This window comes from Heterodontus francisci, chromosome 25 (genome assembly GCF_036365525.1).
Source record: "Heterodontus francisci isolate sHetFra1 chromosome 25, sHetFra1.hap1, whole genome shotgun sequence".
NCBI lineage: Eukaryota > Metazoa > Chordata > Chondrichthyes > Heterodontiformes > Heterodontidae > Heterodontus > Heterodontus francisci.
The window spans coordinates 47,778,528-47,793,123 of NC_090395.1; the positions used below are offsets into that span (position 1 = coordinate 47,778,528).

The following is a 14,596-nucleotide window of genomic DNA, read 5'->3' on the forward strand; positions in this document are numbered from 1 at the left end:
CATTTTATGCATTCAAATGCTGATTAGTTTCTGCTAGAACTTGGGAGAAAACACAACTCACCTAATTCCAAGGTCCCGTGTACTCTGAATGATCCACTGAAGTGCTTCATTAAATTTTTCTAGATTAGGAACATTAAAAATCTGGGAAAGCAATAAAATATAAGTGAGTAAACAACAACAAATGAGGGCTTTCTTTTTTTTTTAAACTTTCAAGTTATTCTGCTAGACAGCCCTGCAAAAATCCTATTTTACCATAGTTAAGATAGTACCGATCACATTCAAAAGGAAGTATCAGGATGTATTTAAGAGAAACATGAATTCAAAACTATTTAGCATCAGACCACAGATAGTGTGAGATAAGATTTTCCTGCTACCCTAATTATTGAGCCCTGAAATTTCAGTGACAAAAATAAACATTTAATAAAAAATGAAGAAAAGCAGTAGAAAGTGATCCCTTATGAAATGCCATGTGCTGGTGGCCAGATGGCATTAACAGCACATTAAAATCATATTGCTAGGAGACACAGAAATATTGCTTGATAACAAACTAATTTCCAAAGTGTCACCAATCAAATGTTTACATGTGCTTTTACAAGTGCTTTCAAGAGCAATCAGTGCTACTGGCTCTCAAAATGAAGGTCATTCACAATTATCAGCAACCTCAATGTAAATTTGCCTGATTCATTAAATATGGCTGCTGGGAAGATCCATTATCAGATCTCTCCAACAGCAGAATCTAGCAAGTTTGTTAAATTTACATTGGGATTGCTATTGGTTGCACATGACCCATGCATCAAGAAAAAGCATGGTTAGCATATCCAAAGGGCAGTAGAAGAGCAGTTTATAAAAGGATTTAATGCCCAGAATGTTCACACTAATAATCTAAGGCTAAAAATGTTTATGTTTCACTTCTTCATGTGAGCCAAGAGCGCGTATTGCAAAGTTGTGCACTCCCAGCTCACAATTCTCACTAACTTTGAGTGAGCCATTTCATCATGATATGCACTCCGAGCATGCAACAAGGAATAGCAAATCCAAATTTTTAATTCTTAATTCCAGGAATATAAAATCAGACATATGGAATAGAGAAGATGCTAAAAACCGAAATATCACATTGTCAAATTTTCCTGTTTCAAACTGAAGATAATCTTGTAAATATGCTTGTAACATTCCCCTGGATAACATCACATGGCAGTATGATCAGTTTATTTTAAGTTCGCATTCTGTGGATTCTTGGGCTCTTACTGACATATTCTTTCTTTTGGGCCTCCTTATCTCGAGAGACAATGGATACGCGCCTGGAGGTGGTCAGTGGTTTGTGAAGCAGCGCCTGGAGTGGCTATAAAGGCCAATTCTGGAGTGACAGGCTCTTCCACAGGTGCTGCAGAGAAATTTGTTTGTTGGGGCTGTTGCACAGTTGGCTCTCCCCTTGCGCCTCTGTCTTTTTTCCTGCCAACTACTAAGTCTCTTCGACTCGCCACAATTTAGCCCTGTCTTTATGGCTGCCCGCCAGCTCTGGCGAATGCTGGCAACTGACTCCCACGGCACTGAGGAAATGGCTTATTACCTGCACCAGATTCCACCCCCCCTCCCCCCCTCTTTACCCCCCTTCCACCCCCCTCCCCTTCCCTGCTCCACCCTCTCAGCTCACCCCCTCACAACCCCGTCCCAGCCCGCCCCCCCCTCGCACCATCTTCACCCCGCACCCCCTTCCCCTGCACCCCCCCCTCCTCCCTCTACCCCTCCCCCTTGCATCCCCTCCTCCCACCGGCACCATCCTACACCTGTGTAGGGGCCCCAACAACCCCACTGCCTTGTGGGCGTCTCGGGAGAGACCAAGGCTAAGGGAGTAAACCCTAACAGAAAATCCGGAGCGGAACCCCGTAGGCGGTCATGTGTCACCTTTGGCATGTTTCCGGCAGTTCCTGCAGCCATACTGGTGCCAAACGTCGTGTCCTGCACTCCTTTGGACCCCACCAGAAAGGCCGAGAGGGGGGTTTTGACGACTGGGCAACTCTCAACCTCCATAAATTTGCCCAGGCATGCGCCATGGAGAGGTCACGCCATAGTTGCCTCACAGCGACTGAAACAACACGGAAGGCAGCAGTTACGGGTTATAAGTCCAGATAAATTGGCGTAGAAACTGGGCGCCACGGGTTGCCTTTGTCGGTGGGAGAGGTCATTGCACCTCACTGGACAGCTACCGCCCGCCTCAAACCGGGCAGCCCCCGGTCAATAAGGTTCTGTCCCGCCACAGTCTGCCTGCTTCAATGGGTGCTTGGAGCTCAGGGTCATTGCCCGAAAGGTGGACTGATACACCGCACCAAACAACATGAAAAAAGGAAAGAAGGTACCAGCCCTTCGCTTTGCAAGCTGGAACGTCAGAACTATGTGTCCTGGCCTGTCGGAAGACCTTACACAAATCAACGATTCTCGGAAGACCGCCATCATTAACAACGAGCTCAGTAGACTCAATGTGGACATTGCAGCACTTCAGGAGACTCGCCTCCCCGCGAGTGGCTCTCTAGCAGAGCAAGACTACACCTTCTTCTGGCAGGGCAGGGATCCTGAAGAACCAAGACAGCATGGAGTGGGCTTCGCCATCAGAAACTCCTTGCTCAGCATGATAGAGCCTCCCTCAAATGGCTCGGAACGCATACTGTCCATCCGACTGCTCACCACCTCTGGTCCAGTACACCTACTCAGCATCTATGCTCCAACACTCTGTTCCGCACCTGAAGCTAAAGACCAGTTCTATGAACAACTCCATAACATCATTAGCAGCATCCCCAACACCGAACACCTATTCCTGCTGGGGGACTTTAATGCCAGGGTTGGGGCCGACCATGACTCATGGCCCTCCTGCCTTGGGCGCTATGGCGTTGGAAGGATGAATGAGAACGGGCAGAGACTGCTTGAGTTGTGTACCTATCATAACCTCTGCATCACCAACTCGTTCTTTCACACTAAACCCTGTCACCAGGTTTCATGGAGGCACCCAAGATCACGTCGTTGGCACCAGCTAGACCTCATTGTCACAAGGCGAGCCGCCTTAAACAGTGTTCAAATCACACGCAGCTTCCACAGTGCGGACTGCGACACCGACCACTCCCTGGTGTGCAGCAAGGTTAGACTCAGACCAAAGAAGTTGCATCATTCCAAGCAGAAGGGCCACCCGCGCATCAACACGAGCAGAATTTCTCACCCACAGCTGTTACAAAAATTTCTAAATTCACTTGTAACAGCCCTTCAAAACACTCCCACAGGGGATGCTGAGACCAAGTGGGCCCACATCAGAGACGCCATCTATGAGTCAGCTTTGACCACCTACGGCAAAAGTGCGAAGAGAAATGCAGACTGGTTTCAATCTCATAATGAAGAGCTGGAACCTGTCATAGCCGCTAAGCGCATTGCACTTTTGAACTACAAGAAAGCCCCCAGCGATTTAACATCCGCAGCACTTAAAGCAGCCAGAAGTACTGCACAAAGAACAGCTAGGCGTTGCGCAAACGACTACTGGCAACACCTATGCAGTCATATTCAGCTGGCCTCAGACACCGGAAACATCAGAGGAATGTATGATGGCATGAAGAGAGCTCTTGGGCCAACCATCAAGAAGATCACCCCCCTCAAATCTAAATCGGGGGACATAATCACTGACCAACGCAAACAGATGGACCGCTGGGTTGAGCACTACCTAGAACTGTACTCCAGGGAGAATGCTGTCACTGAGACTGCCCTCAATGCAGCCCAGCCTCTACCAGTCATGGATGAGCTGGACATACAGCCAACCAAATCGGAACTCAGTGATGCCATTGATTCCCTAGCCAGCGGAAAAGCCCCTGGGAAGGACAGCATTACCCCTGAAATAATCAAGAGTGCCAAGCCTGCTATACTCTCAGCACTACATGAACTGCTATGCCTGTGCTGGGACGAGGGAGCAGTACCCCAGGACATGCGCGATGCCAACATCATCACCCTCTATAAAAACAAAGGTGACCGCGGTGACTGCAACAACTACCGTGGAATCTCCCTGCTCAGCATAGTGGGGAAAGTCTTTGCTCGAGTCGCTCTGAACAGGCTCCAGAAGCTGGCCGAGCGCGTCTACCCTGAGGCACAGTGTGGCTTTCGTGCAGAGAGATCGACTATTGACATGCTGTTCTCCCTTCGTCAGATACAGGAGAAATGCCGTGAACAGCAGATGCCCCTCTACATTGCTTTCATTGATCTCACCAAAGCCTTCGACCTCGTCAGCAGACGTGGTCTCTTCAGACTACTAGAAAAGATCGGATGTCCACCAAAGCTACTAAGTATCATCACCTCATTCCATGACAATATGAAAGGCACAATTCAACATGGTGGCTCCTCATCAGAGCCCTTTCCTATCCTGAGTGGTGTGAAACAGGGCTGTGTTCTCGCACCCACACTTTTTGGGATTTTCTTCTCCCTGCTGCTTTCACATGCGTTCAAATCCTCTGAAGAAGGAATTTTCCTCCACACAAGATCAGGGGGCAGGTTGTTCAACCTTGCCCGTCTAAGAGCGAAGTCCAAAGTACGGAAAGTCCTCATCAGAGAACTCCTCTTTGCTGACGATGCTGCTTTAACATCTCACACTGAAGAATGCCTGCAGAGTCTCATCGACAGGTTTGCGTCTGCCTGCAATGAATTTGGCCTAACCATCAGCCTCAAGAAAACGAACATCATGGGGCAGGATGTCAGAAATGCTCCATCCATCAATATTGGCTACCACGCTCTGGAAGTGGTTCAAGAGTTCACCTACCTAGGCTCAACTATCACCAGTAACCTGTCTCTAGATGCAGAAATCAACAAGCGCATGGGTAAGGCTTCCACTGCTATGTTCAGACTGGCCAAGAGAGTGTGGGAAAATGGCGCACTGACACGGAACACAAAAGTCCGAGTGTATCAGGCCTGTGTCCTCAGTACCTTGCTCTACGGCAGCGAGGCCTGGACAACGTATGCCAGCCAAGAGCGACGTCTCAATTCATTCCATCTTCGCTGCCTTCGGAGAATACTTGGCATCAGGTGGCAGGACTATATCTCCAACACAGAAGTCCTTGAAGCGGCCAACATCCCCAGCATATACACACTACTGAGTCAGCGGCGCTTGAGATGGCTTGGCCATGTGAGCCGCATGGAAGATGGCAGGATCCCCAAAGACACATTGTACAGCGAGCTCGCCACTGGTATCAGACCCACCGGCCGTCCATGTCTCCGTTATAAAGACGTCTGCAAACGCGACATGAAATCGTGTGACATTGATCACAAGTCGTGGGAGTCAGTTGCCAGCATTCGCCAGAGCTGGCGGGCAGCCATAAAGACAGGGCTAAATTGTGGCGAGTCGAAGAGACTTAGTAGTTGGCAGGAAAAAAGACAGAGGCGCAAGGGGAGAGCCAACTGTGCAACAGCCCCAACAAACAAATTTCTCTGCAGCACCTGTGGAAGAGCCTGTTACTCCAGAATTGGCCTTTATAGCCACTCCAGGCGCTGCTTCACAAACCACTGACCACCTCCAGGCGCGTATCCATTGTCTCTCGAGATAAGGAGGCCCAAAAGAATCCAATGGAATCAATCCAGTGATAAGACATCACCTTAATGCAGGGGCTTGTTTGCTTATCTAACAGCATTCCCTCTAATCTTCTATCTTTGCTTCTTCTCTCCTGAGGCCAAAGACTAATTCTGGAGGTAGGCTTGCAGCTTTTTATGGTCTGAATTTCACGCCATCCCAGCGGGTCGAATGGTGGCTTGGAGGCAGCATAAAATTGAGCGGGAGGCTCCGGGTGGCCTTCCCGCCCCGCTCCTGCCTCCGATCAACTTTACGGCGGTCGGGCGGAAAGGGAAAAGGGCCACCCGCCTGAGGCCAATCAAGGCCCTTAAGTGGCCACTTAATGGCCCTCGCCCGCCTCCACGGGTATTTTACCCGTGGCAAGCAGGCGCGCTGGGGACATGAAAGGCCGCCCAGCAATAGCGGCCAGCCTTTCCGAGCAGTGGGGGGGGGGGGAGGCGCCATGGCAGTCGGGCACAGGGTGCCCGATTGAGGGCCATCCCCGCCTCCCAACCCACCCCTGGAACCCACGACACACCCCCCTCCCCCCAAATGACCACTCTAGCCTCACCAGGGCACGACCGATTTCCCTGGTGAGGCATGCCCAACTTACCTTCCCTCCTGGCTCCATGTGGTCGACCGGGCTACAGTCCCAGCAGTGGCCACCGCTCCCGGTGGCGCTGCTGGGATTAAGAGCTGCCGGCCCACTGATTGGCCGGCAGCTCACTGAGGCAGGACTTCCTCCCTCAAGCGGGTGGAACTCCCGCCTCAGGACAATTAAAGCCTGGGGACCCGTAAAATGCGGGACAGATCCCCGGGCTAGGCGGAAGCGGGTTCGCCACCGACTTTGACGTTGGAGACGAATTCCCGTCCGCCAAAGCTAAAATCCAGCCCTATGACTTATAGGCATGGTGGCGTGACTTATGCACTGGTGTAAAAATAACTTTTAATGAATCTTTATAGTGATTAGCTTAAAAGAGTAATTGTGAAAATTTTCATTGCATACCGCAACAATCGTTTATTACTTTATTCTAGTGTCACTTTTCTTTCCTTTAAAGCAATGTTCATTAAACACTAGTGAAATTGTTATGCACAGTACCAGGACATGACAATAGTAGCATGTATGTATCAAGCTTTTTTCTCCTCTATTTTAAAGACTCATTAACTCACTTAAAATAAAATTGGTCAATGTTTCCATTAAGATGGTGGGCAAAGCAATTTCTGATGAATGCATTAACATTTATATGGTAATATTACACAGCTGAATTTCATGACCATCTCCTTTATTGGTTTCTATGGTCATATTTTATAGCCCAAAACTCCTGATCCTATAAGGTGCAATAAAGCTTTTAAATGACTGTGTTTAGCTTGAAAAATACTTTCATGTTAAGATGTATTACTTACTGCTAAGTGTCTCTTTACATCAGTGACTGGCACACATTTGCTCTTCAATGGTGATTCAGATCCACATTCAAATTCACCTACACATTTGAAAATTAAACAATTCCTTTTAAACACAATCGTTGATTTCACAACTAAAAATGAATCACTAAGTGCATTTTGAAGGGAGCATCAAATATCCCAAATTAACTGACACTTAACGATAAGGATAAATCCATCCGAATGCAATATATAAGCACATGCTGATGTGGACAACAGCAATTTTTAAATCAGTCCATGAGAGAATTATTTTTCAGTTAAGCAGTACAGAGGGAAAGTAGCAGGTTATTTTTTTAACAGTATACCACATTACTGGAGTTAGAGTGATGCAGTTTGGTAATTGCTAATGGACTGACTGGAAGAACACTACAAGGCAGAAACACTGGCCGGGGATTTTACAGATCTCCTGAGACGAGCTCTGTTGGGGGAGAACGGGGTCAAATATTCATCCTTCGTGAAGGGAATGGTGGGAAGGGGGTGACTTCTACACTTTGTTCAGTTTGTGTGGGGGGGGGGGGGGGCAGGGGGAGGTCATGTTTGCAAGGTAAGGGTTTTGGGGGAGAGGGGAGGGCAAATACTTAATTTTATTTTTATTGGGGGGGTGGGAAAGGGATGATAGAATTTTGATATGAACAGTGTGGGGGGGTTGGTCACTTTAAAAATGTAAATTAGCCGTCAGGGTTGGCTGCCCTTTAAAAATGGCGTCAGCGCACAGGCAGCTGATGCCATTGCCTGCAGCGGAGAGCCTGCCCCCTCCATGTGTTTTGAAGGGGGGGGGCGACCGGTGTATTTGGATTAGCCACCACGTGGTGTGCGGCCCGCAACGCCCACTGCTGCTCCCGCCAGTGGGCACTCAAAATCCAGCCCATTATGCTTCGCCTTTGCCAGGCACAAAACCCCTCCCCAACCACACAATACTCATCTAAACTTTTCAGTGGCTGGGTGACAAATGTAACAAAGATAAACACCATTCAAAAATATTTGGACTAATGAAGCAGATAGGCTAAGGCTTTCAGTATACACATAAAATGTACCCTTTTGGGTGAGAATACATCACTTTGGAGATTCAGTTGTATATGCTGTTTTTCTGTCCATTTTCCAGAGGTACACGATTTCAGAAGATGTTTCAATGATTCCCAAAATTCAACTCATCCACAACTTTTACATAAATACATATCCCTTAAATAACTTTCCATTAGTTACTTTAAACAGTAATTTTAACAGGTTGAGTATGATCAGACAAGAGCAAATGTTCACCATTGCCTCTGTTTCAGTGTTAGCTGCGTTTAAACTCTGTTCCACCAGAATTTCCGACATTAAATGCAGCTGAAGTATAAAATATAACATCTGATAGTTGTTTATCTGTGTCATTCTTAAACAGAGGGATACATCTATTCAGAACTCCCTACAGTACTGATGCAAGTTGTGCAAAGTGACTGCACATTACATGTTGCAGTGCTGTAAAATTAGAAAAAATTTGTGAAGAGAATAGTGCTGGATTTGTTAAGGAACAGTTTTGTAATAGATTGCTCTCTCAGATCTGAATTTAGAGTTTGATTCATGTTATGACTATAGACCATGTTAAAATCCTCCAGCCTTGTTAAATTGGATGTAATTAATTTTAACACTAGTTAGCTGCATGTCACCTTATTCACAATTTTGATTAAATTAAGCAACTTAATCCCCCCTTAAAAAGCCACAATAGGCAACAGGCGTTAAACTCAGTTTTGTAGCTTTTTCATATTTTCCTTAGCAGCTTACAACCTTTTTTGTAGTTAGATATTATAATTTACAGCAAGATTACTTTCCTACTTTGAGATTACTCTTGAACTTACCTGCTGTTTCTGCCAAATACTCATACAGTTCAGACAATATGCGCATGATGATTTTGTGTTCTTCAGCCTGGCAAAACTGGAAAAAATAAAACTCGAATGAAATAAAAATAATCAAAATAATGAATTTAACATAAATCCAAAAATAAAATTTGCTAAAATACTGTGAAAAGTTTATTTTAACAATTATATTTAGGTCTGAGAAGTGTAACACATTGTTTAATTTAGCCTATCGTTATTCAGAAACAAATAAAAGAAATGTTCACTAGCTCAGTTTTACTTAGACTCCATCCGACATCCTGCACTGCACACATCCAGCACAGAACAGTGACCTCTACTGAGCTATTATTATCATCGCCAAACTTCACTAATACCAGATTAACAATACAGCATCATGGGTCCGAATCAGCTATGGAATTGATGATTTGAATTTGCCACGGAAAATTACACCTGTCAAATGTTGGTAAGGAAGTCAGAATTAACTCTAATTGAATCAAATGCACTGTTTTATGAAAAAGTTTACTTAAAAAAATTAAAACACATCGTTTACTCTCAAACGCTTTCAGAATTTTAGTCAGAATTTATATGCTGATCAATACGTTCACTTGTGGTCTCTATCTTTTCAGTCAAGCCAATGAAATTTGAAGAAGAATGGACCAATGTCATCAAAGTAGAATAAAAGCAAAATACTGCGGATGCTGGAAATCTGAAACAAAAACAAGAAATGCTGGAATCACTCAGCAGGTCTGGCAGCATCTGTGGAAAGGGAAGCAGAGTTAACGTTTCGGGTCAGTGACCCCAGAAGGGTCACTGACCCGAAACGTTAACTCTGCTTCTCTTTCCACAGATGCTGCCAGACCTGCTGAGTGATTCCAGCATTTCTTGTTTTTGTTTCATCAACGTAGAACGTGTGTTAAACCAAAACTATTCAGAAAATATTCTATATGCTATACTGATCACCATTTTCTGAAGGGAAATCAGATCGTTCCTGTGCTGAGGGAGAAGACAGAGCTCCACAGGCGTAATTGTTGAGAAGACTGTGCAGTTCTACAACTGATTTGTTTCTACAACTGATTTGTTGTGGGTTACCAACAGGCATTTTTGTACTTACTTTGGCAGCTGTTACGTCAGGAGAATTAGTCATTTATCAATTCAATCAGAAGTTTTAAGTCTGATTTTAATACTCTTATTTTGAAGCTGTGAAACAGATTGAAGTGAAGTCATTGAAACATAACCTTTCTTGAATACACAGAAATATTTTGATCCATGCATTTCCACTGTGCCTCCTCAATTTGCCAAAGGCTGCTGATATTAGGGAGGAGTGGAGTGAATATCAAATTTAGATTTTGTGTTGAATTTTATAACAAAATCCAGATTAAAATCTATCAGCTAAGGGCCAATCGTAACTTGAAAAAAAATACTCACTGCATCTGTTTTATCACTGCAATCCACTGGCAACATCTTAACTAAAAGAAAGAAAACCACAGATTATATAATTCTATAGAAACACATGAGATAGTCAAGTACAAGTATCTGATCTACCAGGCAGAGGATTCCTATAATAGCTTTCAGCATGATGTATAGAAAAATGGGTAAAAGCAAACAGTGTTAATATAGTAATTCATGCTAATATTATAAACAGTCATACTTCTTGCTCAAAGAAATATTCAAAATAAGCAATTAAGCAGCATAAATGTTAAATAAGGACTCAAAATTAAGTTTGCAGAGAGGCTGAAAGCTTAGAAATATAACTGGTATCAATTAAAAAATAGTGCATGAAAAATTAAAAACTTATTAACTGAACCTTACATATAAGCAAAGAGTTCTTAAAAAAATTGGAGTGTCTGTCCAGATGTAATCCCCATTCTGTACTGAATAGCCTGAGCAACAGTATTAGAGTTTGGGGGGGCGCGCGTGTGTGCGTCCTCACCCATGCGTGTGCATCTGTCCAATTATGAGAAGGGCCCGGATACAGTTGGCTGTGATTACCCATACTACCATACTGATATCTGCATTCAGCAAATTTAGAATTATGTGGCAATTCAGATGACTGCAATTCTTCATGAATTTTAAACCCCGACATGAAGAGCTTTTTTTAAAGTCCAAGTGTACTGTAATTGAGATATATTTTTACTGCACTTTAACAGTTTTCTACATTTTATATTTTTACGTTTTAAACTTATTTTGGCATGTGAAACCCAGATTTACATACACACATATTCGGGCGCCGCCAACTCAACGGGGTGCCCGCACTTAGCGGCCGCCCAGAGCCCCCACGATATTTTGCACAATATTAGCATCACTGCGCTGAGCTGACCACACATCCCACCACCCCCCCACCCCCCACATATTATGTGGGGAGAAGCGGTACATTCGGCACAATGAGAAAAATTTTGACAGCTGTGTAGCAGGTGCTGCAGCCCTATTTAAAGTGCCCCAGCACCTGCTTCCTGACAGCTGTCAAAGAAATAATTACCTAACTACTGAAGAGAGGAGCTGCTGTCAAACTGCAGCAAAGCAGAAAGTGCTGAAGAACCTTGCAGCCAGAGGTTAGAGCTGTTACATTTAAAGGACCACACCAAAAGCTGAGGATGGCAGAGGGGTACTCGAGGGTGGCCCCACAGTTCAGCCATGCCTCCCTGCTTACTCTCCTCCAGGCTGTGCAGGCAAGGTGGGAGGCCCTTTTCACTAGCGACGGTAAGAGGCCCTCCTGCCCGAACAAGGCAGTCTAACTGAAGATGGCAGAGGAAGTGAATAGCGTGGGGCCATCCACCGTCAAAGGGTCTCAGTCTCAGGATACAGGGTATGCCATTTAGGACTGCGATGAGGAGAAACTTGCATCTAAACTGGAGGGGGACCAATATCCTTGCGGGCAGGTTTGCTAGCACTACTTGGGAGGGTTTAAACTAGTTTTGCAGGGGGGTGGGACCCAAAGTTGTAGTCTCTCAGATGAGATAGTTGAGGCAAATGTAGAGGTTAAAGCAAGCAAGTCCAGTAGGCAGGCCAGGCAGGGGCAGGACAGGGAGCGTGGAAGGTCTGGTAGGCTAAACTGCATTTACTTTAATGCAAGAAGCCTTACAGGTAAGGCAGATGAACTCAGAGCATGGATCGGTACATGGGATTGTGATATTATAGCTACTACGGAAACGTGGTTGAGGGATGGGCAGGACTGGCAGCTCAATGTTCCGGGGTACTGATCTTTCCGGCGTGATAGAGGTGGAGGTAGGAGAGGAGGGGGAGTTGAACTATTGATTAGGGAGGACAACATGGCAGTACTTAGAGAGGATATCCTGGGGGGAATGTCCAGCAAGGCCCTATGGGTCAAACTTAGAAATAAGAAAGGGGTGATCACTTTGATAGGATTATACTATAGGCCCTCTAATAGTCAGAGGGAAGTGGAGGAGCATATATGTAGGGAAATCACAGATAGGTGTAGGAATTATAGGGTTGTAATAGCAGGTGATTTTAACTTCCATAATATTGACGGGGACTGCCTTAGTGCAAAGGAATCAGATGGGGAAGAATTTGTTAAGTGTGTGCAGGATAGTTTTCTGAAGCAGTATGTGGATGGCCCTACTAGAGAAGGGGCTACACTCGACCTCCTCTTAGGAAATGAGGATGGGCAGGTGGTTGATGTGTCAGTGGGGGAGCACTTTGGGACCAGTGACCATAACTCTATTAGCTTCAAGATAGTTATGGAAAAGGATAGGACTGGTCCTCAGGTTGAAGTCCTAAATTTGGGGAAAGCTAATTTTGATGGCATCAGACAGGAACTCTCAAAAGTTGAATGAGAGAGGCTGTTTACAGGTAAAGGGACGTCTGACAAGTGGGAGGCTTTTAAAAGTGAGACAGGAAGAGTTCAGGGCTGGCATGTTCCTGTTAGATGGAAGGGCAAGGCTGGCAAGTTTAGGGAACCTTGGTTGACAAGGGATATTGATGGTCTGGTCAGGACAAAGAAGGAGGCATATGTCAGGTATAGGCAGCTGGGATCGAGCGAATCCCTCGAGGAGTATAGGGGATGTAGGACTACACTTAAGAAGGAAATTAGGAGGGCGAAAAGAGACCATGGGGTTTCCCTGGCAGATAAGATAAAGGAGAATCCTAAAAGATTCTATAAGTATATTAAGAGTAAAACGGTAGCTAGGGAGAGAGTAGGTCCCCTTAACGATCAGTGTGGCAATCTATGTGTAGAGCCACGGGAAATGAGCGAGGCCTTAAATGAATATTTCCCGTCCGTATTTACTGTGGAGAAGGTCATGGAAGCTAGTGAGTTCAAGGGAGGGAGCAGCGATACCCTGGAGCATATCAACGTTACAAAGGAAGAGGTGTTGGAGGTTTTTAAGGTGGATAAATCCCCAGGGCCTGACCAGGTGTATCCTAGGATGCTATGGGAAGCAAGGGAGGAGATTGCTGGGGCCCTGGCAGAGATTTTTATATCATTGTTAGCCACGGGTGAGGTACCAGAAGACTGGAGGATAGCTAACATTGTGCCTTTATTTAAAAAGGGCAGCAGTGATAAGCCAGGGAACTACAGGCCGATGAGCCTTACATCAGTGGTGGGAAAGTTATTGGAAGGGATTCTGAGAGACAGGATTTATGTGCATCTGGAAAGGCATGGTCTGATTAGGGATAGTCAGCATGGCTTTGTGCATGGGAAATCATGTCTCACGAAGTTGATTGAGTTTTTCGAGGAGGTGACCAAGAGGATTGACGATGGCAGGGCGATAGACGTTGTCTACATGGACTTTAGCAAGGCCTTTGACAAGGTCTCGCATGGTAGGCTGGTCCAAAAGGTTCGAACACATAGGATCCAGGGTGAGCTAGCAAACTGGATACAAAATTGGCTTGGTGATAGGAGGCAGAGGGTGGTAGTGGAGGGTTGTTTTTCAGATTGGAGGCCGGTGACCAGTGGTGTGCCACAGGGCTCAGTGCTGGGCCCTCTGTTATTTGTCATATATATTAATGACTTGGATGTCAATGTAAGGGGCATGATTAGTAAGTTTGCAGATGACACCAAAATTGGTGGTATAGTGGACAGTGAAGAAGGTTGTCTAAGGTTACAACAGGATATAGATCAACTGGGAAAATGGGCAAGAAAGTGGCAAATGGAATTAAACGCAGACAAGTGTGAAGTGATGCATTTTGGGAAGTTAAACCCGGGTAGGACATATACAGTGAATGGCAGGGCCCTGCGGAGTGTTCTTGAGCAGAGAGACCTTGGGGTGCAAGTACATAGTTTCCTGAAAGTGGCAACACAGGTAGACACGGTGGTGAAGAAGGCGTATGGCATGCTTGCCTTCATCGGCCGAGGCATTGAGTACAAGAGTTGGGATGTCATGTTACAGTAGTACATAACGTTGGTTAGGCCGCATTTGGAGTACTGTGTGCAGTTCTGGTCACCGCACTGCAGAAAAGATGTGATTAAGCTAGAGAGGGTGCAGAAGAGATTCACAAGAATGTTGCCTGGTTTGGAGGGCTTGAGTTTATAAAGAGAGATTGGATAGGCTGGGTCTGTTTTCCCTGGAGCGAAGGAGGCTGAGAGGGGACATAAGAACATAAGAACTAGGAGCAGGAGTAGGCTGTCCGGCCCCTCGAGCCTGCTCCGCCATTCAATAAGATCATGGCTGAACTTTTCGTGGACTCAGATCCACTTACCCGCTCTCTCACCTTAGCCCTTAATTCCTTTATTGTTCAAAAAGATATCTACCTTAGCTTTAAAAACGTTTACTGAAGTAGCTTCAACTACTTCACTGGGCAAGGA

General features: G+C 45.6%; 1 protein-coding gene across 4 annotated transcripts in view; it reads right to left on the bottom strand.

Moving 5' to 3' along the window:
* The window catches only part of LOC137383861 (inner nuclear membrane protein Man1-like), a 36,404-nt gene that overhangs the window by 7,707 nt on the left and 14,101 nt on the right, over positions 1-14,596 (bottom strand). For all 4 annotated transcript variants that reach the window (XM_068057188.1, XM_068057191.1, XM_068057190.1 and 1 more), the window contains exons 2-5: positions 10,261-10,301; positions 8,839-8,914; positions 6,968-7,044; positions 62-141 (exon numbers count right to left, since the gene is read on the bottom strand). In XM_068057188.1, the coding sequence (XP_067913289.1) occupies positions 62-141; positions 6,968-7,044; positions 8,839-8,914; positions 10,261-10,301 (274 nt within the window). The remainder of the gene's footprint in view (positions 1-61; positions 142-6,967; positions 7,045-8,838; positions 8,915-10,260; positions 10,302-14,596) is intronic.